Source organism: Schistocerca piceifrons, chromosome 1 (genome assembly GCF_021461385.2).
Source record: "Schistocerca piceifrons isolate TAMUIC-IGC-003096 chromosome 1, iqSchPice1.1, whole genome shotgun sequence".
NCBI lineage: Eukaryota > Metazoa > Arthropoda > Insecta > Orthoptera > Acrididae > Schistocerca > Schistocerca piceifrons.
Genome location: NC_060138.1, coordinates 63,728,192 through 63,753,777, shown reverse-complemented (window position 1 = coordinate 63,753,777; position 25,586 = coordinate 63,728,192). Strand labels below are relative to the sequence as shown.

At 37.3% G+C, this 25,586-nt stretch overlaps 1 protein-coding gene across 1 annotated transcript in view; it reads left to right on the top strand.

The window, feature by feature from the left end:
* Window positions 1–13,826, top strand: part of LOC124789589 (hydroxyacid-oxoacid transhydrogenase, mitochondrial) — a 91,712-nt gene extending 77,886 nt beyond the window's left edge. Inside the window, exons 9-10 of the mRNA XM_047257001.1 lie at window positions 9,213–9,334; window positions 13,321–13,826. Of these exons, the coding sequence (XP_047112957.1) occupies window positions 9,213–9,334; window positions 13,321–13,404 (206 nt within the window). The 3' untranslated portion in view covers window positions 13,405–13,826. The remainder of the gene's footprint in view (window positions 1–9,212; window positions 9,335–13,320) is intronic.
* Window positions 13,827–25,586: the final 11,760 nt, after the last annotated feature.

Genomic DNA, 25,586 nt, shown 5'->3' with positions numbered 1-25,586 from the left:
TCCATCATTTCTTCCTGATATGTATTCAAAAAGTTCTTGGTAGGTTTCCCGAGGTATATGGCACCAAATGCCTTTGCACAGATTTCACTATTCCTACAAATTATGGACTGATGGTTTGTGTTTCTGGAGTTGGCACTGTGTCTTCCCAGATGTGTTAGGTTAGGTTCAGATCAGGCAGATTTGGTGGCCATGACATCAGTGCAAGTTTGCTGTCCTGTTAATCAAACCATGGTAGCATGATATGGACCTAGTAACATGAACAGTTATCCTGCTGGAAGATGCTATCACTGTCAGGGAAGACTTTAAGCTTGAAGGGATACAGGTGGTCCTCAGTTACATCACTAGTAAAGAGCTGTCACATTGCCTTAGATCACTACCACATGTCTCGTGGAAGTCTAGATGAATATCCCCCCCATAGCAGCCTGCACCTGTGGCACGGTGCCTGTTTTGAGCAGTTATTTGTCTGGATGGCAGCATATCAGTACATGATCATTGATATGGTGTAACGAGAAATGTGATTCATCCAACCAGATGACTTGTTTCCTTTGATCAATACTGTTGGGTCAACATAGGAACACATAGGGGTCTTCTGCTGCGTAGCTCAGCATTAAACTGTGTGCTGCATGATGTGCTTCAAACCACTTGTGCCTGCAGCAGAGCTATACCCTACCAGATCTGCCACATATTGCCACCTATCTTGCCTTACAGAGCAGGCAAGCCTCCAACCTCCACATTTTAAAATAAGGTGTGGACATCCAACACCTTGTCACCTACTCATGATTTTACTGTCCTTCAACCACTTTCTGTAGATGGTCATGACAGTAGCATGTGAACTGCTGACAAGCTTCACCATTTCTGAGATGCTTGTTCTCATGTGCCAGGCCATAATAACAAGCCTTTTATCAAAGTTACTTATTTCAATTAGTTTCCCATTTCATAGCCTGTATCATTGGTGGAGTTTATTCCCATTCCTCTCTCCTCTGCTTATATAATTTATGTACTGTTACATGCCTGCAGTGTCACCAGGCAATATTTAGCCTTGCAATTTACAATAGTTACGACATATTGGCTCATCAGTGTATTATCTCTTATATGTGTAGAAATGAATGTAATAAAAATAGCAGGAAAGATAAGTTACTTCCTCTGTGTTACTTAACAGCCGCTGCTTCATTACTGTTACTTTAACACGAATAACCGATAATATGCACACACTCTGTAATTATAAAACTTATGTTTTTGTTGAACATTGAAGACTAGTGGTAACTGCATGACAAGTAGTAATCCATAAAAATGAATACTTGTACAGAGAGTGACTGTTAAGGTGTGTGATTAATTTTCTTTTAATTTGCATAGTGTCAGTTCTTTGCATTATGTGACCAGCTTGTTAAAGACATTTGTACTTAAATGGATAATCCCCTAGAGAAGAAGGCAAATTCTACTTGAATGTTGTTTTCCTGTGAATACCTATTATGTAGTTGTCAGAGCAACATTGATTTACAATCCTTACAGCACATCTCTGATTTACTTGTATGTTTGCTGCTGGTCTACTTGTTAATGACAGCTATTGAAAAAGTGTTGTGTGCATGATCCCCCTAACACATAAATGTCATTTGCTGTGAATCACACGGATTAATAAGTTGTTTGTATTAAAATTAATCTCTTGTTCTTGAGCCTAACGTTTTTTCTCTCTGCCACTTCCTTTTACATCCTTCCTCCTTCTTTGCATTTCACTCTTTTTCCTTTGAGTCTTATTTTTATCATTTTTCTCTTCACTACTTCATCTTCACTTCATTTAAGGTTATGATCTAAAGGAAGCATCATTTGACTAGTAATCAATATGTCCTTGGTCTTGGGTTTGAATCCAGCTACTGCTTAAATTATAAAGAAAAATCAGCAATGATGTCCAAAGACTTTGATAAAAGGAATCACCCTAGTTCTGCCAAGAGCCTTGTCAAGCAGGGTGGAGGAGCAGGCAAAAGAATACCTTCTTGCTATTTGGGTGGGAAACTGATCCTAACAGGTGGAAGAATCAGCCAATATCAATGGCTCAATGATGCGGAAGGGAACTGAAACCACTACATTAAAGTCACATTATGTGTGTTCACAATACATGATGATCTCTCCATTGACAAGAGATTGCAGATTAGTTCTCCATTTGGATTTCTGGTAGAGGAATGTCAAGTGGGAGTTGACTGTGAGAAAAAGATTGAATGACAAATGTAAGAGTAACCTTCTACGAGTCGGAGCATGGAGACTGTCAGAATTTTGAATGTGATAGGAAAGCTAGAAAATCTGAAAAGGGAGGTCCAAAGGTGCAATCTAGACACAATAGGGGCCCGTGATGTGAAATCGAAGGAAGATGGTAATTTCTGGTGAGACAAATGTAGGGTAATGCGAACAGCAGAGGTAAATGTGATAGAGTAGAATAGGATACACCATGAATAGGAAAGTCAGGCAGAGACCGGGCTACTATGAACAGTTCAGTGATAGTATTATTCTCATCAGAATCAACAGAAAACCAGTCAGAACAATAGTAGTTCAGATGTACCTGCCAACATACAAAGCAGAAGGTAAACTGTATGAGTTTGAAGGGTAATACATTATGTAAAAGAAGAAGAAAATCTAATGATCATCATGGATTGAAATGCTGTAGTGGGAAGGGGGGGGGGGGATAGAAGAAAGTGACATACAGGAGAATATGGTCTTGGTAGTAGCAATGTGAAAGGAGGAAGACAGAGTTCTGCCATAAATTTCAGCTGGCAATAGCAAATACTGTTTAAAAATCACAAGAGGAAGTAGCATATTTGGAGACAAAGGAAGATTCCAACAGGATTAAGACATGGTAAGACAGAGATCCTGAAAACAGATATTGGGTGGCAAGGCATTTCCAGCAGCTGATATGAATTCAGATAACAGTTTAGTAATAATGAAGAGTAGGCTGAACTTAAAAAGATCTGCTCAAAAGAATAAGTGTGGAGGAACTCGGATGCTGAGAAATGGTGATGTACATTTGAAAATCTCTAGGGCTGTAGATATTTTGATGACGAATACCACAGTAGGCAATTTAGTTGAAGAGGAGCAGACAGGTTTAAAAAGAGCAGTCACTGAAGTTAGACAGACAAATGTAGGTACAAAGAAGGTAACTAAGAAGAAATCTTGGGCAACAGAAGAAATATTTAAATTTATCAATGAAAGAAGGAAGTATAAAATTTTTTAAAGACAGGGCAGAAATACAGCATTACAAGAGACTTAGGAATGAAATAAATAACAAATGCAGGGAAGCCTAGCAAAATGGTTGCAGAAAAAATGCAAAGAAATGGTCGTCATGCAACACATTCAGTGTACAGAATAGTCAGAACAATCTATAGTGAAATCAGAGGTAAGTGTTAATATTAAGAGTGCAAAAAAAATTCCACTCTACGAGGGGTAGGAACTGTCTGGTAGTGTGATAGAAGAAGAAATGGGAATCGGTAAAGCAAGCATAGGGGATCTAGTATTAGAGCCAGAGTTTAACAGAGCTTTCTGGGACTTGCAGTCAAATAAGGCTAAAGGAATAAATAACATTCCTTCAGTATTTATAAAATCATTGTGGAAAGTGGCAACCAAATGATTATTGAAGTTGGTCTGTGGCATATGAGTTTGAAGACACACCATCAGATTTTTCAGAAAAATAACAGCCACACAATCCCAAAGATCTAAAAACAAAGATGATGTGACTTACCAAACAAAAGCGCTGGCACGTTGATAGACACACAAACATACACACAAAATACTAGCTTTCGCAACCAACGGTTGCTTCGTCAGGAAAGAGGGAAGGAGAGGGAAAGACGAAAGGATTTGGATTTTAAGGGAGAGGGTAAGGAGTCATTCCAATCCCGGGAGCGGAAAGACTTACCTTAGGGGGAAAAAAGGACGGGTATACGCGCGCGCACACGCACACACGCGCACACACACACAAGCAGCTTGTGTCTGTATATGTGTGGATGGATATGTGTGTGTGTGTGCAAGTGTATACCCGTCCTTTTTTCCTCCCTAAGGTAAGTCTTTCCGCCCCCGGGATTGGAATGACTCCTTACCCTCTCCCTTAAAACCCAAATCCTTTCGTCTTTCCCTCTCCTTCCCTCTTTCCTGACGAAGCAACCGTTGGTTGCGAAAGCTAGTATTTTGTGTGTATGTTTGTGTGTCTATCAACGTGCCAGCACTTTTGTTTGGTAAGTCACATCATCTTTGTTTTTAGATATATTTTTCCCCATGTGGAATGTTTCCATATATATATAAACACAGATGATGTGACTTACCGAACGAAAGTGCTGGCAGGTCGATAGACACACAAACATACACACAAAATTCAAGCTTTCGCAACAAACAGTTGCCTCATCAGGAAAGAGGGAAGGAGAGGGAAAGACGAAAGGATGTGGGTTTTAAGGGAAAGGGTAAGGAGTCATTCCAATCCTGGGAGCGGAAAGACTTACCTTAGGGGGAAAAAAGGATGGATATACACTCGCGCGAGCGCGCTCGCGCGCGGCGCGCGCACACACACACACACACACACACACACACACACACACACACACACACACACACACACACACATACAGACACAAGTGGACATATTTAAAGACAAAGAGTGTGGGCAGAGATGTCAGTCAAGGCAGAAGTGCAGAGGCATCTCTGCCCAAACTCCTTGTCCCCAAATATGTCCGCCCGCGTCTGTATATGCGTGGACGGACATGCGCGCGTGTGCGAGCGTATACCCGTCCTTCCCTCCCCCCAAGGCAAGTCCTTCCGCTCCCGGGATTGAAACGACTCCCCACCCTCCCCCCCAGAACTGTTGCACAATCAGTGCAACAGCTGCTGTACTTAAGTTGCTGACAAGAATAATAAACAGAAGAATTGAATGATAACTGAGGATTTGTGAAATAATAATGAGTTTTGATTTAGGAAAGATAAAGGCGTCAGGGGGGCAATTCTGAGGTAGCAGTTTGTAATGGAAGCAAGATTCAAGAAAAAGCAAGAAACATGCATATAATTTGTCGACATAGAAAAGTATTCGGCAATATAAAATGGTGAAAGTTGTTAGAGAAATTCTCAGGAAAGTAGGTGTAAACTATATGGAAAGATGGGTAATGCACGAAATATACAAGAAACAACAGGGAACAATAGAATGAAAGGCAAAGAATGAAGTGCGAGATGGGGATGCAGTCTTTAACCCCTACTGTTCAGTCTATACATTGAAGAAGCAATGATGGAAATAAAAGAAAGATTCAAGAGTGGAATTAAAATTCAGGATGAAAGAATATTGATGGTAGGATTTGCTGATGACATGGTTATCCTCAGTGAAGGTGAGGAAGAACTGAAGGAATGTTTGAATGGAATGAACAGTCTAATGAGTAGAGAACACAAATGGATAGTAAACTATAGAAAGATGAAAGTAATGAGGAGTAGCAGAAATGAAATAAGTGATACTGTCAACATCTGATTTGGGGACCGAGAAGGATACTGTGGAAACAAAATAACACCTGACAGATAAAGCAAGGAGAATGTTAAAAGTGGATTAGTGTAGGCCAAAAGAATTGTACTGGTTGCAAACAATGGGCTAAATTTTAGGAAGGAATTTCTGAGAATGTACATTTGGAGCACAGCATTGTATCCTCTTCAGACCCAGTGCCAAGTTTAATTAAAAATTTTGAAAATGCCAGTAATTTTTTGTTTATTTTGTTGCATAGGCACAAGACTGTTGCTTTTTGCAATTTAGAAACTTTTCATTTTTTGAAAATTGATGGTACCCAGCTATGTACCTCAGGTTTCAATCATAGACTTATTTCTTAAATTTTCTTTTGGGAACCTACTGTATTTGAAGGTAAAATTAATTACAGAATGTTGTATTTGTACAATCAGCATATTTTATTTTCAATAAGAAATTTTACAATACATATTTCACAACTTTTTATTACTTCCAGATGGTTTTGTGTGATATGTCAAGAAACAATTGTTTTTCATCACACACAAATACATCTGACATTTAGTGCATTTAACTCTTGTCCTTGATTTGCAACCTTCGAGTCTGCATTTTGATGCAAACTTGTCATCACATAATACAGGAAAATGCCCTACTTGATCATACCTTACTTCACAGACTGGTTGACTTCCAACTTTCCTGTATTTTGGTATTTGTGTAAACTGTTCCTCATCTGTGAAACTTTCTTCAACAATGGCACTATGTGTTGCTAGTGGCTGCTTACTCATATTACACAGTTCCTGAGATTTTATAAGCGACGTGGCTAGATGGAGTCGAAAAGCATTCAAAGGCATCTGATCCTTTTTATTCAAATCTGCAATCACACAAGCTCTTCTGTACATCAACCAACAGTTCACAACCACCACATCAACAAAATGGTTAAATGCTCTTACTGGCCATTATTTTGTTCGAATAGAACTTTTGTAATAAGCCAGCAACCTGTCGGACAAATCTATACCTCCCATCATTTGATTGTATGTTTGTTCTACAGCTGGGCAGGGGACACCAATCTTCTGCCTATCTTTTTTGGACCATCTTTTACATGTGCCCGCAGGATTGCTACCAGTGCAAGAGGAAAGTAATGTCACACATTGATTGTCTTTCCATTTGACAACACAGAGTTCGCCATCTTCCCTTACAATCTCATTCCATTCACCTATTTTTAGGCACTTATTATTGCTCAGTTTTGAAGCAGTTGAACCAATTCTATTTCTCATAACTGTTCCTGTCAGGAAAATGTTCTTCTCCAACAACATTTCTGTACGTCTAACACTTGTAAAGAATCTATCTGTGTAAATTACATGAGAGCCATCTTGAGGGACAGTTACTGACAATAGTTTGACAACAGCTCCTCCCAAACCCAGTGTCTTCAGATCATCTTATGGTACAGTACCCTTTCCAACATAAATACAGAAATCCAGGAGCAGTCCATCATTAGAAGCAAGAACAAAATTTTTTAACCCCAGTGGATTAGGCTTAGAAGGAACATACTGAGTGAAACCGCACAGCCCAGAAAATGGAATAATTTGTTCATCAATACTTAAGTGTGAATTTCTGGGCAATGTTAAGCATTGTTTTCTCATTGCATCACCAGGTGCTGAATTTTCCACAGCTTATTATTAGGATACCGGGCACTTAGGTTATCAACAAAATGCAGATTACTTCTATCCTTGGGCATAGCCTCAGTAATGAGAGGAAAGTGGAGAAGCCTGGACCAATACATTTTTACTTGTGGTATCTTAAAAGTCCCCATGATAATTTCAATCCCAACATAATGCAAAATTTCTGATGCTGTTGTTTTCAAACTAAGTGAACTAGTATGAACAGATTTCAGGTTTGTCTGATATGCCACAAGCTCCCAAAATTCAGCAGGAAAGTATTCCATGAAAGATTCCAGTACTCCTTTAGGTCCACTGGAATCACTTTCCTGTCTGTTCTCCAGAGATGGGCCCATCTCAGGCATGCTGAAATGGAAATGAACAAATTATGGGTTGGCACCAAACCAACATTTAAAAAAAAAACTTGGTATGACACTTTACATATTTTTGTTGCAAATAAAGAAACAAACAAAATACTGTTCTTCAAAATGAAAAGCGATACTAACCAAGTAGCTCTCCCCCTCAAACCTCTTGTGGATTTTTTAACACCACCATTCGTTACATCTTCAGGGTTTTGAGACTGAATTTCGTCATTAGCATCACATCATAGGCTGTTGATTCATTTCAGCAAATAAGTCATCCTCAGAGTCAGAATTTGAACATTCTGGATCACTTTCATTCAGTATGTGTGATATCTCTTCATCAGTTAGCACATGAGCTGCAAAAGAAGAAAAAGAAAAAAGAAAAAAAAAAGCAGTATGTTATGAAGTAGAGATCTATCCTAAAAGTACACACCAAGAATCAAGATACACAGATGCGTACCATGAAAACATCGTCATTTACTGCACAGGAAAATTGAAATAACACATATTTGCTGCATTTCAGATAAGTCTCCAGTCTTTCAACTTCACTTATCACTCACTACAACGAAGAGAAACACATGTAGCTCGCTGTATTATTTACTTACTGTCATTACGACACTGTTGGGCCGCCATCTTCTTTCACAACAAACTTCTGATGCGTGTAGCTCACGAAGTACTGCTATAAGAGCGTTCCAAGTGGCGTCATTTGAAAGCACAAAGGTACACGACCGTGACCTAAGTCTCAGTACACAAAATACGCAAAAGACAGCGACACAAGCTTACAAACAAAGGTGCGCATTAGAGCACTTATAGACTGAAGAGGGTATGGAAGTGAATAATGAATTATGGGTGTATGGAAAAGAAAAGATTTGAAACATTTGAGAAGTGGCACTATAGAAGAATCCTGAGAATTGTGGGCTGGTAAGATGAGAATTGAGGTTTCCTGCAGAATCAGTGACAGAATGGATATATGGGAAACAGCAGTTAGAAGATGGAGTATCAGGGAATAATTCCATTGTACTATAGGGAGCTATAGAGGCTAAAACTGTAAGGGAAGTCAAAGTTTGGAATATATCTATCAAACAGAATGTGTTGAGTCCAAGTGTTACTCAGAAATGAAGAGGTTTGCCCATGAGAGGAATTCGTTCCAGGTGACATTTTACCAGCCAGAAGACCGATGGAAAAATACCTTGTACTTAATACTAGCAGATTCTTTTTGTAATTATTTTTATGATTGATTTCTCATTTTTCATTGTACATATGCCAGTACCTTGAGTGGTACCTGACTAGAAAGGCCAGTATTACTTGGTTTTGCAAAGAATCCTTACTTATGTTCCTTAAACCATAGCCTCTTATTTACAGTTGTTTGGTTTTTGGTAAATGCTGTGTTGCTTCACGTTGTGATACTTCTAACCATTCAGTAATGCATAATCTGCTCTTTTAGTCTGTATACTGCTTGAGAGCACCTGGCTTTGTATCATTATCCTATGAGTTTGGTTGAAATAGTATGCCAAATAATAATTAAATATTGCATTAATCTGAGCTTTAAATACTATCCTGAATTATTTCATTGATCAACTCAGGTTTTAATGTTCTTAACTTTTTTTGAGTCATTTTTTCATACAATAGTTTAGCTGACATTTTTGTCATTAGTCTGGATACAGTGAACCAAATGCTTTGTTTTTCAGAGGATAAACAGCATTTTTCACAAGTCATGTATCTGATTGTTTCCAGGAAAAATCTTGGCAGATACTGTAAGAGAATATATGCAGATCATGAAAGTAGATAATGGCTTGTCTGCCCTTGGCTTCACTAAAGATGACGTACCTAACTTAGTTAAAGGCACTGTTCCACAGGTAAGTCTTCCAGCAGGGAGATACGTAATGGTGAATAAAGACACTATGCTTAGAAAATAGTAACATAAGTGCCTCATGAAAGAATGATCAATATGAAATTTACATTGAACAGTTTCTTATTTTCTAAATGATAGCAGTCTTTCATTAACACAATTTACTATCTTTTTCTTGCTTATTCTTCTAGTGTTTTACATACTCTATCATTAGCAACTGAGGTTCAATATTAAAGTGAAATATTTCAATACATGTATCTCATATCATCCAGAACTATGTCTGTATAATTTTAGCAAAGTGGCAAGATAGGTGGTGGCTCTTCCCTCCCCTCTGCCCTATTTTTTAAGACCACCTGTCCCACAGTGTCAGCAACGGCCCTTATGCAAAATTTGGAAAATAACTGTTGGCAGGTAGAAGCTGTAAGATGCACCTTAAGCATGCCTTATTTGGTGGTTCCATGGCCATGAACAAAGGACACCAGAGTCTGCCACACTGTTCTAATGTGTCAGCCAGATCTGTAGTGTTAGAAGCCAATTCGAAGATATGTCATAAAACTCTGTTAGCATTTTATTACTTTTGTGTGACAGCTGCAGTGCTGTTACATTGTTGTCAACTGGGACATTGTACCTATGCAAGTGCAGGTTTGTTTGTGTTCTGCACTAGGTGGCTTCAAAGGACATCATTGGATAGGTTAGTAATGTTTCCACTCTTGTTTGTGTGGATATTGACCACTCAACACAACTCTGTAGTAAGTTGCTACCTTTTCTCCTTGAATTTTTATGTTTCACCAAGAATTGTTCATTAGAACAGGTATACAGTCTGATTGTGGATATAATCATGAAGATTGACTTCGTAGGTTAAAGTTTCTACTATTTACATGATGGGCTTTCCAAGTTTGTGGTACATTTAGAAACAGATTTGTGAGTGCAGTTTTTGTAACCTATGCCCATAGTGAGTCAAAAAGAATCTTATACCTTACAAAACTTCCGTGTCTACTGCTAGGTACAATTACTTATTTTCCAAATCCAAGCCATTGTCCTCATTTTTGTTCCTCTCCCTCTCCTTACCCATCTATTCACCTCTCCTCCTATCTACCCATCTTCCTCTATGTTCCTACCTCCTCATCCTTTCCCTTCCCTTTCCCCACCTCTCCCTCCTGTGGTTTTAGGTCTCTCTCCACAAAATGTGTATAGTGCTAACTACATAAAAGTTGTTACCATCCCTTCCATATAACACTCATTACAGTGTAGCCCAGGCCTCCTGGTGTTTCTGCACAAAACACCTCATTAAGAACTTAGTTGTGACTATGAAATCAGTGAAATAAGGTCATGGACTTCTTGCTGACTTAGATTTTGTGGGCCATCTGCATCTCTGGCAGACATTTAGTTGACAGTTCAAAAGTATCAGCAATATTCTGCTCTAGACTTCCGTTTGAGCTCCTTCCATATGATGCCCTTTACAAGCTTAAACAGGATTCCCAATATATAGCACTGTAAATACTATGATCAGTTAAAATTAACACATTGTAACATGAAGATTCTCATTTCTGTCGTGATCCTGTATTATGCACAGCTGCTGATTTCAACTGTAGCCAAACTTTCTGAAATATAAATTGCTATTACAGTTTAATTGCTCACCTGCCATTTGCAAATTATTTGTTAGTTGTTTTACACATGCTGGTAGACTGTCCATTGTATGCAACAGTCATACATCACATGACAGGGCTCAGTGATTTACAGCATTTGAAAGTTAACACCAAGGTAGGAACATTTTCTAACTCACTCATGTGTGGTATAGTTCTGAGGTGGTCTAGTGATAAGCAAATAATTTTCAACATATAGCCTTTTCTTGAGTATGTACTGCTCTCTGTCTGTTATATCCCTTACCTGTAGTAGTCCATACACTGTTTAAACTGTAATATTTCTGTTGTTCAAACCTATATAAAATATATTGCACTGGCTAGAAGTGACCTTGTAGATGCCAGATACGTCCTGATTTGTATACAGTTTTATGCTTACTCCTACACACAATTTGTATCCATGAAAAAATGTAGTATTGTATGATGACCAATTCCAATTATGAGTCACTGATAGGGTTAACTCGTACAAATACCTGGGTGTTACAATTTGTAGGAATATGAAATGGAATCATCACATAGGATTGATCATAGGTAAAGCAGAGGCCAGACTTTAATTTGATTCTCTTAGTACCTGGGAATGAACTAGTCTACAAAGGAGATTAGTTAAAAGATATTTATGATAAATCCCAGAATATTGCACAGTTATCTGGGAACCATACCAAATTGGATTAACAGCAGATTAATGCATATAAAAAGCAGCTTGAATGATCACAAGTTTGTTTGACCTTTGAAACGTGTTAGATATGCAGAAAGGACTAAACTCACACTTGAAGATACATACAACTATCTCATGGAGAACCTACTTAAAAATATTTCAAGAATCAGCTTTGGTGAGGAATATACTACACTCTCCTATGTATCAATTCTGTAGGTATCACAAAGGCAAGATTAGTCTTAATTACAGTGTACACAAAGGCATTCAAGCAGTCATCCAAATATATCCGGAAGAAACTCTACAACCTTGTACAACAGGAAGTATCCTCAATTTCTGTGGTTTCTAGAGTGTAGATGTAAAAATGTCTGCTCAGAGAAGCCTTTCACTATTTATCCTAGCTCCCTGGCTGAAGAGACATTCGAAGGAGAGAGAGAGAGAGAGAGAGAGAGAGAGAGAGAGAGAGAGAGAGAGAAATTGCTCATGAGACAACAAATGCTATCTCAGTTTTCTTGTGTGAAACTGTTGCCTGTGTGTTCAATTAGACAACACTGGTCAGTTGTATCTTGACAGCATATTAAAGCATCAATGTTATCAGTTGTAACAAACTAACTACAATGAAAAAGCTGAAAATGTATGTTGAACATGTTAAATTACACACATTTATCAAAAGCACACAGAATAATCTCTGAGTTGGTCACTACAGATTAACGTGCATCACACCATAATATACACACATGTAATGAGCAACTCTTTTCTTTAGACTATCTACTATCCCATTTGTTTTTTATCTCAGAACTACAATTTCAGAAGTTGTGCTATCTGTTATTTATATCAAACTGTCCACTGTAGAAGAGTAAAAGTTTTTCAGCTCGTATTCCAATGTTGTAGGCTTGTATGTTAATTTTTTTCTTGTTTATTTTGTGAATGTTTTGGTTGACTAGTGCAGGTACACCCCTCTGCAATATGAAAGTGTGTTGGAAATGCATGGTAATAGCTCATGATGTAGTGTGTTAATGGGATCACATAAAGAGGAAATATGATTTAAATGATGAAACAACGGACCAGTTGTGTATTTCTTTATGCCTAGCATGATTTGTTTAAGAATTTATCCTTACTATTAAGTGCAGATATTTACATAGATGCTTTATATGATGTTTGCATGTGTGTATTCTACCTCTCTTGGTCTACAGGCATTATCTGTGGTTTTAAGATCCTGTGATGCCTCCATTTTGCAGAAATTCACACGTACACAAACTATCACTGATACAATTCATTTATGTGAAATTAAAATATTGTGCAAAAATACCAAATTTTTATTTTTGATCTCACATGAATAGTGTGTGTGTGTGTGGGGGGGGGGGGGGGGTTGGGGAGGGGGGGGAGGAGGGGGGGAGGTGTCTATATGTAATAGAGGTGACACATTGCCTTAAAACAAAAAATGATGGCTGCAGGGAAAAGAGGCAGAACACCACACATACAAACATCATGTAAAGTACCTATGTAAATAGTGGACTTTGTAATGAGAATAAATTCTCGAAATGTCATGGATATTTTGTAAAAAAAATTATGCTTAGAAATTGTCAGCCAGTTTGACATTTGCTGCATCTAATTCTTCCATAATCTCAGTTAAGGCATTGCTTATGTTTTTTTCTGGATTTTGACAGACTCTGGTTTCTAAATTAAAAATTTATTTTCCAGCACCGTGTCAGGAAGTTGGCTCCATTGGAACAAACTGAAGAGGATCTGACAACAATGTTTGAGAATTCATTTACGGTGTATTAGTCACAACACATGTGTCCAGAAATACGGAATATATGAAGCTGTGCAAGATGATGTTTCTTATTTGTGAGAGATTGTTTTTGTGCAATAACTGGTGAGAGGCAGCTGGACAGCAAATCTGTCAGTAAGAAAATTCATAACGTGCTCAAGGAGATTTTCTCCCCATATAATGTAATGTGGACAAAATTAACGCACATCAATTTTCAGGAACATCTTTCATATTTGTAAGAAGGCAAGTCATCTGAAGGGAAAAGAAATCCACAAATATTTTTTGTTATTAATGTATTAAAAAATGTTTTGATGTATAGATACATATGTTTCAGTGGCTTATTACTGTTAAAGCACCAATTTGTTATGTATTTTTATGTGTGTATCTTTTGTACCTGGATGTTAAAAATTGATAAATAAATTTAATTTGATGTTTATTTTCAAGGTTGTTCACACAGATCTCTGTGTGGTTCCATCTTAAGGCTACTAGATGAGCATGCAAATCATGTATGCCTACAGAAAATACAGCAGAGCAGTAGTTTCCATTCAATCTTTGCAGCTCATAAAGACATCAACCATTTGATTCAATCAAAGATTGGTGAATCTCCCCAGTGAGTATCTGATCATGTTAAAAAAGCATGCAAGATGAAGGGTATTGTAGAGCAAAAACAATGCAAATTACAGAAACACTGAGAGATTTTCACCTCCTCCTCTGTTGATTCTTCAGCCTGATTTCATGCAGCTGTCCACACTATTCTATCCTATACAAGCCTCATCATCTCTGCATAACGGTTGCAACGAACATTCATTTCAAACAGCTTACTGTATTGTAGGTTACATCACTGTTTAAAATTGGTACCCCCACACACTTATTTTCACAACCAAACTGATGCCTCAGGATGTATCCTATCAAGAGTAAGGCTGTGCCATAAATTTCCATTCTTCCCAGATTGATTCAGTGCCTCTTTATTAGCTATCTGATCTACCCATAATCCTTTCAGCATTCTTCTGTAGCACCACATTTCAAAAGCTTTTATTCTTTTCTCTTCTGAACTGCTCGAAGTTAAAGTTCCACATCCATAGAAGGCTACACTCAAGACAAATAGCTTCACAAAGCACTTTCCAACACCTAAATTTATTTTCACTAGTAACAAATTTCTCTTTTTCATAAATGCTTTTCTTACTATTACTAGTTTGCTTTGGCTACCATCAGTTTTTTAACTCATCTACTACTTTCAGTGTGTCATTTCCTAATCCCTCAACATTGCTTGATTTTATTGGACCAGGGTGGGATAACAACTGACTGTTGCCCGTCATATAGCCCGACAACCAGTAGTGATGGTCTGGTGTACGATTACATTTTGTAGCTTTGTAACAGGACTCCTGTGGTTGTCATCCATAGCACCCTTAGACTACAACGGTATGTCAATGATGTGCTATGCCCTGTTTTGCTGCCCTTCACTACGTGCCATTCTGGGATTACATTTCAGCAAGAGAATTCCCACTCACACATGCTGAGAGATTCTACTGTTTGTCTTTGTGCATGCCAAACCCTAATTTGGCCAGCAAGGTTGCCAGATATCTGCCCAGCTGAGCATTACAAGCCAGGCCTCCAACTACCTCAAAATCTTGATGATATAATGCACCAATTTGACAGAGTTTGGTACAATATCCCTCTGGAGGACATCTGACAACTCTGTCAATCAATGTCAAGGTGAATAACTCCCTGTATATGGGCCAGAGGTGGCTCAACTCGTGATGAACTCAATTTTTGAAGCCTTTCCTCTTGAATAAATCGTCCAATTTTTCTGAAATAGTAATCATTTTTTGCCTGTATGTGTACATTACATTTACCAATTTCCATCCCACTCAGGTAATTCATTCTTAGTGCGTCATTTCTGATTTCCCTCCCCCTCCTTAAAATGTGTGGCATCATTTAGAAATTTAAAATCATCTCTTACTTTATACTTTACAGAATGTTTAATAACTTTACAGGCAATTCCATGAATTGTGTAACTTTTATGAAAGCTACTGGTTTAAACATAGTTCTCAAAGTTATTAAGAATTTTGATGCAATATTTTATTAGTCAATGTTTATTTAGGGAAAAGACTAATACTTCTCCCTTCCGAGAGAAAAATTGTAGACTGTCAGTTTTTTTTGCCCCTCTGCCTTCTTTTTTGTTTTGTATGTAAGCCATTTATATCTAACTGCATCAAAAATGTGTCTCCACTTTAACCCAGTGGTCGTCAACTGCGGCATGAGTAAAACATTTGTGCAGCTTGCTGTTCTCAGCTGTATTTCATAATATGCGTCTATCAGCCAACAGCTGAATCCAAAAGCCAACTAATGTTGATTCTTAAGAGTGTAGTTTTCCTGCTCAGCAACAAAAATACTTAGAGCTAGTAATATGAGGTACTTATTTTGAATTGACATTGGTGAATTCGGCTGTGAGCTAAGTAAGATTTGCCTTACCGCAGGGGCAGATATGTAAGTAGTGCACCCACTGTGGAGTTAGAGGGGGAATGTGTCACAGTCTTCCAGTCCTGACTACTCACAGGTATCTTCAAAGTGTATCAATCAGCTAGTGAGCTGTAAATCTTTTGAGAAGTGGCACAGATTCAAGAATGCTCATTATAGGCGTGGTCATTTTCAAATGTGGTAAATATTTGTAGCAAGGAATATGAAATTAAGACTGACTGTAATACATCACAATGAGCAGAAGGAAAATGAAATTCAAAACATTTAGTAAACATTTGTGATCATGTCTCATATTGAATAATCCATTTAAATATTTGTACAGTTACTGTTGTTAACCAGTTAATCATCTGCTCTCACAGGCAACACAACTTTGTCAAGCAATTACACCTTTGCATCTTTAGGGCCTCTGAGGGTGACAGCAAACCAAAACAGGGAAGATTCGACACAGCGTTCCGAATGGTGCTGACTTTTAACAATCGGTAGTTGGGATCCGGAGTCCATCTTATCATGACCCTACTAAAGCTAATCTATTGGATTGCTCATAACTTACTAATTTATGTAGACTGTCAATCAATAAGTTCGGTATATATGTGGCCCTAGGTGCTGTCCCACAATGTTGGTATCGGAGCAAAAAAGTTTGATGACAACTGCTTTAACCCATAGTTTGAAGAATAGCTTTTCTTGGTTTTTTCACCTTTTATTCCTTTAGGCAGTTTATTCCCCATCACTCACATTTCGGTAACATTATTGTTTTTAAATCTGCACATGTCATTGAAGAGCATGTACAAGACACTGTCCATCCTGATCAACTGCAGTTCCAAGTCCTTGCGTACCAAGTGGCATAGTTTTGTCATGGCTGGCTCTCCCACTATCATTAAGGTGGACTATCACAGTAATTAATATATTAGCAAGATGTTGAGAGTTCATTGCCCTCAGTCTGAGAAAATATCCATTTTAAGACACTTAAGTTTGTATTAAAAAAATTAATGAGCACAACTCACCAAGCTGCTGTATTTGGATACATACATTTAAAAATCTGAAAGAAATTAGGGCAATCCATGCAACCAGCCTTCATGCAGTATAAACATAAGCTAAAAGATATCCTAAAGCAATATTTTATAATAGACCAGTATCATCTTTCTGCACAATTGACAGCAATATTGGTGAGGAATGAGAAATTAGAACATGTCTCGCAACATTGGAGAACTGCTCAATGAATTTCTTGTAAAGCATACATTGTGAGCTTTGAGAACACATGCACAAGTATCTGGCATTCAGTGAGTTGGAGTACAATCACTCCACATGACTTGCAACACTCATCACATCTGGAAAATTCAGTTATTCTTTCAGTGTGTGTGTGTGTGTGTGTGTGTGTGTGTGTGTGTGTGTGTGTGTGCGCTGTGCTGTGCTGTGCTAAATGCAATACTTAGTAAGAGGTGAGTTATGTAAAATAAATGTATCTGAAATGCAAACACAAAATTCCTATTTCTATTTTTCAATCAGAATGCCTTTTTTTCCGAAATGTATTTTCTATTTTACGCAAAATACTTAAAATACACAAATTTTGTATTTGTAAATGCAAAATGCTTCTCCTGATTTTTTTATTTCATATTTTTTATTTTTCATTCGTTGTTTAAACAAAAATAGTTTCATGATAGATATAGATGGTGCAGTAAGTGCCAAAGGTATACCTGTCAACTGAATACAACCATGACCGTAATCATTAGTAAAAGGCAGTAAGACTTGAGTGCACATTATGTGTTATTGTTTGTTTAATGTAAAATGTACTGAAATTATCAGATATGGTGTAGTTATCTCAAAAGAAAGTGGAGGGAGGAAGGGAACTATTGCATTTTTGTGCAATTAAGAGTTCACTGACAAGAAATGCCAAGTGTTCATTCAGTGTGACACTGACAACTATGCCTTTGTAAACTGTCTCTACATCTGCTTTATCTTTTCATTGATGAGTTCAATATTGATAATTTTACTGGCCATTCTTAATTTTGATACTGTTCCACTAAACCTGTGTATCCAGTACTACAGTGTAAGCACAGACAAAGATTTTACTGTGGTGATTGTTTCCTAAATGATACCATATCACCTGTATTAATTATAGAAAATGAATCCTTTAAGGTGGTTTTGAATGCAAACAGCAGTTGTCTGTCTGGCCAAAAATTATCTGCCAGGAAACATGTAGTAAAAAATAAAAAAATAAAAATAAAAAAAAAACTGCGTAATAATGAACAGAATATGTAGAAAATGTGAAATGAGATTTGGAAAAGATTGATTTTGTATGCTCCGCTTCTGATATTCATTCCTCATCCAAGAGAAACTATGTGGGTGTAATGGCTCATTGAAATAACTGTGAAACTTTTGAATGAAAAAATGTAGCTCTGGCTTGCAGTAGTCTTCAGGGAGTGCACATTTATGATAAAGTAGTTGAACAGTGTGTGGACATTCATTCAGAATTCACTTAAAGCTAACAATGTATCGAATATGGTCAAAGCTCCTCAACTGTGTGGAAAATATTTGGATACAGGAACAAGTGAAAGAGATTTAGCTCGTATTCAAAATACTGAAGTTCTGCATGATGGTGGTGTTTTCAGCCTAAGAGAATTTCTTGAGGCATTGATGATTTTGAAGAGCTGCAACTGCCTAATCATGAGAGGTGTAAGACATACACATTTCATTTAATACCATAAAAAATATGGATAACACCAGATCTTAATTTATACAAAAGAACTTGATGATGCAGCCATGTTCAAAATGTCAAGCATTTTGGAATCTGTGTGCAAGGTTGCCTATAGCTTGTGAAACCTATTTGGAATCACGTGGAAAAATTCCCAACTTATTCCACGTCCAACATGGTGGAATTTGTACTGTAATTCTATTCAAGATCTCACATTCAAGGCTACTCTAAATGGAACTTTAGGGAAACTTTGATTAGTACCTTTCAAAGAAATCGAAATACAATTTTTAATGAAAACATAAACTGTCAAAAACCTATTATTGATGGTGTCAAAAGTTTAGAAGGGAACAAAGATACCTACTATAAATGTCTTCTGAGAGTGTTAATGACAATGCTAAAAGGCTATGCAGCTTGAACTGAAGCTTTCAGCTGTGTATAATTGCTGATTTTGGTGATAAAGGTGTCCCCCTTGTGTACTTCCCTTCTATGATATCACATGAAATAATTTTGTGGGGGGAAATTCTACACGCAAGCACAAAGTAGTTCTAGCAAAGGCAATATTTGCTGTCCATGACTGAGGTTCATGTAGAGAACTGTTTAAAAATGTAGGCATACCAATGACAGCCTCACCATACATTTGCTCTCATATGAATAATTGGCTAATATATGAAAAAATTGTAACATTCATAAATATAACACTGCTATAGTTCAATTCCTTTATCTTGGCGGCTCGCGCATGCCCGCCTAGACGCGGGAGATTGCTGCGTTGCCAGTTGCACACGACGCACGCGCCAAGCGAAGCAGCGCCATAGTATAGCATAGTTCACAAGCTTACATTTAGGGGGGAGCGCGCAGTTCATGATGTAAAGCCATCACGGCCGCATTAACCCTTTCGCTGCTACAAAGACGTGCTCCCTGCATTCCGCGCTGTGGGCGATTTTGTCACTGCACTGCTCGCCTGTGCAGACACATTGTGTTCCAACTGCTTTGACACTCTTTATCATTCGATTCCACAAAAACTATTTGGCTCAAAAATTAGATTTTTACCTATCTTCTTGACTGATACCTTCCCCCCATAAATGACTTAATTTTGTTACGATGTTCAACGCAGTTATTATGCAGCATTAAATATAGTAAACCTTTGCACGAAATTTTGAAGAGTTTGCAGAGATAAAGTCCATAGAGTATACTTTCCGGATGGTCGATTTTAGTTGCCACAATGTTGAGAATGAAATGTGGACAAGATACCTATATATTTCATTTAATTTAAGTACCACATAAGTGTCGTATGTAATATTGAGAAATATTCCACCTTTCGCGACTGTAACAAAAGTTTTACTTACACTGGGCACGTTTGGCTATATTTTAAAGCACTTCAATCAATCAAAAATAAGTAGACAAAATACATTAAACAAAACTGTGGACTTACAAAAACATTAGGACTTGAATATACCGTCTGTCAGTGAAGTGCTCAGAGCTATGTCAAATATAATTTTGTGTGTGGCACACACAAACAGCATTTATTTGCTAAAACACTGATGAGCCAACACAAATGTTGAATATTGTGCTACCGCAGCACAAAACTACGAAAGGTGACTTGGCAATGGAGGACACAAAATACAGTCCTCTTATGATGCTTCAAAAGAGAGAAACGTGTCTGGTCTAAATAAGTCTCTTATTACAGTTGCAGAAGAGGGATATATTTCAATGCCATTGGTAAAACTGTGACTGTGGAACAAAAACAAGAAATAGAACATGAATACCATTGTGTGTGTGCCATACCTTTCACCGATGGAAGTGCTTTAAAATAAAGCCAAACGCGCCGTGTGTAAATAAAACTTTTATTACATTCGCGAAAGACAGAATATTTCTCAATATTACATACGACACCTATGTGGTACTTAAATTAAATGAGATATTGTTATACAGTAAATATTATATGAAATTTAGGTATCTTGTCCACATTTCATTCTCAACATTGTGGCAACTAAAATCGACCATACGGAAAGTATATGCTATGGACTTTTACCTCTGCAAACTCTTCAAAATTTCGTGCAATGGTTTACTACATTTAATGCTGTACATCAAAACAAAATTAAGTCATTTATGGGGGGAAGGTATCAGGCAAGAAGACGTGTAAAAATCAATTTTTTTGGCCAAATAGTTTTTGTGAAATCGAATGATAAGTGTGTCAAAGCAGTGGGAACACCATGTGTCTGCACAGGCGAGAAGTGCAGTGATGACAAAATCGCGCACAGCGCGGAATGCGGGGAGCACATGTCTGCAGCAGCGAAAAAGTTAATGAAGAGGCAAAGCACTAGAAATTTCATTCAAACGAATAAAATTCGTGAAGTAAGGCACTCCAATATTGTTTTTAAATAAAAAAAAAATATTAAGCACCGCACAAGGTTTTGAACTCATAACCTTTCACTTGGCAGCTCAACACCTTAACCGTTACACTACCTCAGCTTGTCGAATAGTGTAACTCCGTAAGGACTCTAACATCTCACGCAACTACTTATAAACACTGTTGGTATGACTATGAATTACTCACACTTCGTCGAAGTACAATAGGAAATAAACAATTACCGCTGCTCTTTATTGCGAAAAAGCAGTTCGTGAGATTGAAACAAACACCTTTCCTTGCTATCGCCTGAATTAGGAGTCTTATTGCTTGTTTGGTTTAATTAATAAATAGAATATGAAGCAACTGGTATAAAGAATGCTTTTTCCAAACTTTCTGTAAAAGAAAGTCTATCAAGACATTGCTTTTGTTCTATTACTTTATTTATGACTGAATGTTTCTAAAACTGAAGACACTCGTCGGTGCTCTGCACTGCTGTCGAGATCTGGCAACGTCATTCTCTGTTCGTTGGCTGACTGTGTTTTGTGACGTCAGATGCGCAGAACGAACCTAAACTCAGCCGCCAAGATATATGACGCGCACTTTAACAAAAATTGCCTCCATTATCCTCAACTTAACCTTACCCTTTAACAGAAACGAGCAAAATATGCAGTCATGAAAATATTTGATCACCTCCCTTGTGAGTTAAAAGGTGCTGCCGAATAATGGAAGTTTCAAAAACAAAGTGAAATCGTTTCTACTTTACAATTGCACCTCCTCTGTAAATATATATCTAAATCAATAGTACGTAATTGTGGCTGAGTACAGTTACCAGATTATCTTATAGATAAAGTTTCAGATAATTCTTGAAGCATGTGTAATGTAACAGACCAGGAAACACTACATTGCAGTGATTGTTGCCAGGAGTGATGAACATCTTGATACGCAGGTTGTGTGTAGAACATATATATTTTGTAAATTACTATTAATATTGCCATAGTTAATTTAATTTGAATGTGAGTTTATAATTGTTCACAGAAGTAGGTTTGCTGCCAGTTTTCAAATTATCATTATTTTTTGTAAATATACTTTCATAGAAATTTCCAGAAATCTGGTGACACAAGTTCCTGCAATCACAATCCCAAATTATCTACTCCAGAAACAACAGTTGCACAATGTCAGTTACTGGAATGAGATTCTATGCAGATAATAGCACTGAAGATGATGGTGTAACAGAAGTTAACACTTTTGAACCAGTAACTTTAAATTTTATATAAAAGTAAAAATCTGGCTATTTGCCCAAGATTAAAAACATATGTGCGCCTGCATAGCAGTTTAGTTTACATCAGTTATAGATATACTTTCTTAAGAACCAATATGTATAATATCAGAATTCCTATTGAATTGTAAATGTTCATTGTAAACTCTGTCATGTCAATGATGGAAAATTGACATCGTTATGTTATGTCTAAGTGGGTGCGTAGGCAGTAGAAGTAGCAGTAATTGTTTTGGCTCAGTTGTGGTTACAGCTCAGCAGTCGTTGTTTTGTGTAAGTATGTCAAAATTGACGTGTTTTATGAGTTTTTATCAGACATTGGAGGTGGATAACAAATATTTGTACATTGTTTAGCTAGAGAAAAGATTCAAAGATCCTACACAAGTGATGAACTGAGAACTGTTACCAATCACCCCTTCAGTGACAAATGGCAAAGACAAGTAACAGTTCATTATTTATAACAGAACTTTTTAGAAATGCTCTGTAAATTAATGACAAGCCAGCTACAAGATTGGGCTTTGTCAGTATTTCAGACTGGTTTGTAGAAGAATTTTACAGGTTGAATAAGCTATTGGTATTTTTGAGTGTCATATGAATTATGTCTAGCACATCAGCAGCCACTGTGAAAGTTGTATCAAAAGTCTTTGCCATCACAGGGGAACCCCTGGACCAAAAGTCTGCATCTCTATCGCTCAAATTATTTGGTGCTTGTAGTCCCATGAAAGTCTAACAGATGTCAATTTACACACTTTGCATGCAGAGAGAAGCTGCATTTGACTTCCCTCATGCTTGTTCAGCATCCTATGCTTGAATGGCCCGACTGTCCACTCTGGGAAAAAGAGAAGATCCACTTGTCCAATTTTCTTGCCGCAAAAATACTGGGTGTACAAGAGTGTGTCACTTCATTTCATGAACTCAGTTCTTCATCAGTAGCTTTACTTTCCTTGTGAAAAAAGAAAAAAAATGCTCATTTTTGTTTCTTGTGATGTTTAGTTTCATAATGTTTCTCAGTTGATTTTCAAGAAAGTATGCCATTATAAAATCTGATTTTTTTTTTTTTCACGTGTGGTAGTGTGAAATCGTATCTTTTTAATAAATCCCTTATCTTTTCATAATTAATAACAGTTAATGTGAAATGACATTTGTCAAGCATGTCCACTTGATTTACAAATCTCACACTTAAAAAGTGTGATAGCATGCAGCTTATCAATTACTACATTTTAGACCATACATTACTGTTAGTAAAAGACAGCTAAAAATACAAGAGTTTTTGAAATTTTAGTGACATGAATTTCTGTCTTCTTTTACAACTGAATGTAAACAGCTTCAGTGCCACAATCACAAGCCAATGGAGTTGGTGCGTGGTTGTCACACTGTCAAACACTGCAGGAGAGTAGAACAAGTTACTAACAATCAATGCTGGTCTGTTATCTGACTCTAAGGTGATTTTTCATCATACAGGTTCAGAAATCCCAGATATATAAGAATTTTTTACCTAGTGATGACCAGTTACTTTGGAAAATCATCTGCTCTGGTCTCACAGGTAGCGCACACACACATTGTAAAAGGAATTAATTCTTGCCCATTTCTTATGACACTGCAAAAAGAAATCTATCCAAGCTATTCCTACAACTCCCTTCTTAAACAGATGTTATAGATTGTGCTAACTGGTAAGCCATTCGATGTAGCTCACGAAGTGTGTAGTCATAAAATTTCTCTTCTATTTGAAGTACACTAGACACTATTTCCTTTTCCAATTTTACACCTAATAAAAGTATTCTTCCAGTTTTCTGTGAAATTAATTTTGAAGGAGAAACATCAGCATTACTAAATGCTTGTAATGTAGATCATAGCACATTTAATATTTTAGCAGCCTTCAGTGTCCTTGTGTTTTATGACCGCATGAATTGCCTTGTGCACATGTGATATTTCTTTCATTCTATTTTGCCTTGTGCACATGTGATATTTCTTTCATTCTATTTGTCCCTTTTTCCCTCTGGGATATATTTTGGTTCTGGGCATTGTACTCTAGAGTGAAAGTGGCACAGGTTAGTCATATTGGTGAAATTGTCCTAAATCTGGCTATTTGCCCAAGTTTGAAATCATATGTAATAGCCCAAATTCACACTGTTACCACTATGTAATTTTTAGGTTAATTATAAAACAATGACAAAAGGTAGTTATAAAAACTAAAGATATTCTGCTAGCTAAGTTTACCCTCAATGTGACATACTAGAGAAAAGACTATAATCACAGAAACTCTATGAAAAAATAATGAATGCATACCTGAACAAGTTTTAAGATGGTTGAAATTGTGTTTATGTTGGCTACAATCGAATGCAACAATGAACTGACACAGTTATACAGAACAACTGAAGTGTCCTCAAAGGCTTTTAACAGTTTCTGAATCTTCTTTGTTGTCTAAAGCTTTAGATCTTACATGCAGGAATATAAATGTACAGCATAACTAAGATGACTGTTGTTCCATCAACTGGTGGAAATATATCAAAATAACCACCAGCCTGCACCAGCCTCAACATCAGAGTGGCAGCTGCCCTCTCTACCTCCCTCCCACACCACAACACCTTATTTGAACACAGCCTGCCTATTCTGAGCATTCATACTTGAACAAGCCATTCCCGACTGTTTAAAAGAATAGTTGACCATGCACTGGACAGATATGTACCAAGCAGAACAGTTCATAATGGGAGGAACCTCCATAGTATACAGTTAATGTAAAGAGACTTCTAAAGAAACAGAGATTACTGCATAATAGGTGTAAAACAAAGTGTAGACCTATAGCTTGAAAGATGCTGAGTGGAACATGTTTGAACAAGAGAGCAATGCAAGATGCCTTTAATGGCTCTTGTAGCAGAATACTGTCAAGTGATCTTTTTCAGAACCCAAAGAAATTGTGGTCAAATGTAAAGGCTGTTACTGACACGAAAATTGGCATCCAGGCCCTAGTGAATGAGACAGGAACCGAAATTGAGGGTAGCAAAACCAAAGCTGAAATGCTTAACTCCATTTTCAAATGTTTCTTTACAAAGGAAAATCCAGGAGAATTGTCCCAATTTAATCCTCAAACCACTGAAAAGATTGAAATAAGTATTAGTGTCTGTGGTCTTGAGAAACAGCTAACATCATTAAAACTGAACAAAGCTCCAGACTCTGATGAAATCCTTGTCAGACTGATACTGAAATTGTAGTTGAGTAACCCCCTCTTCTAACTATAATCTACTGTAGATCCCTGGAACAAGAAAACATGCCGAGTACTTGGAAAAAAGGACAGGTCATATCTGTCTACAAGAAGGGTAGTAGAAGTGATCCATGAAACTGCCATCCAATATCCTTAACATTGATTTGTTGTAGAATCTTGGAACATATTTTGAGCTCAAACATAATGTGG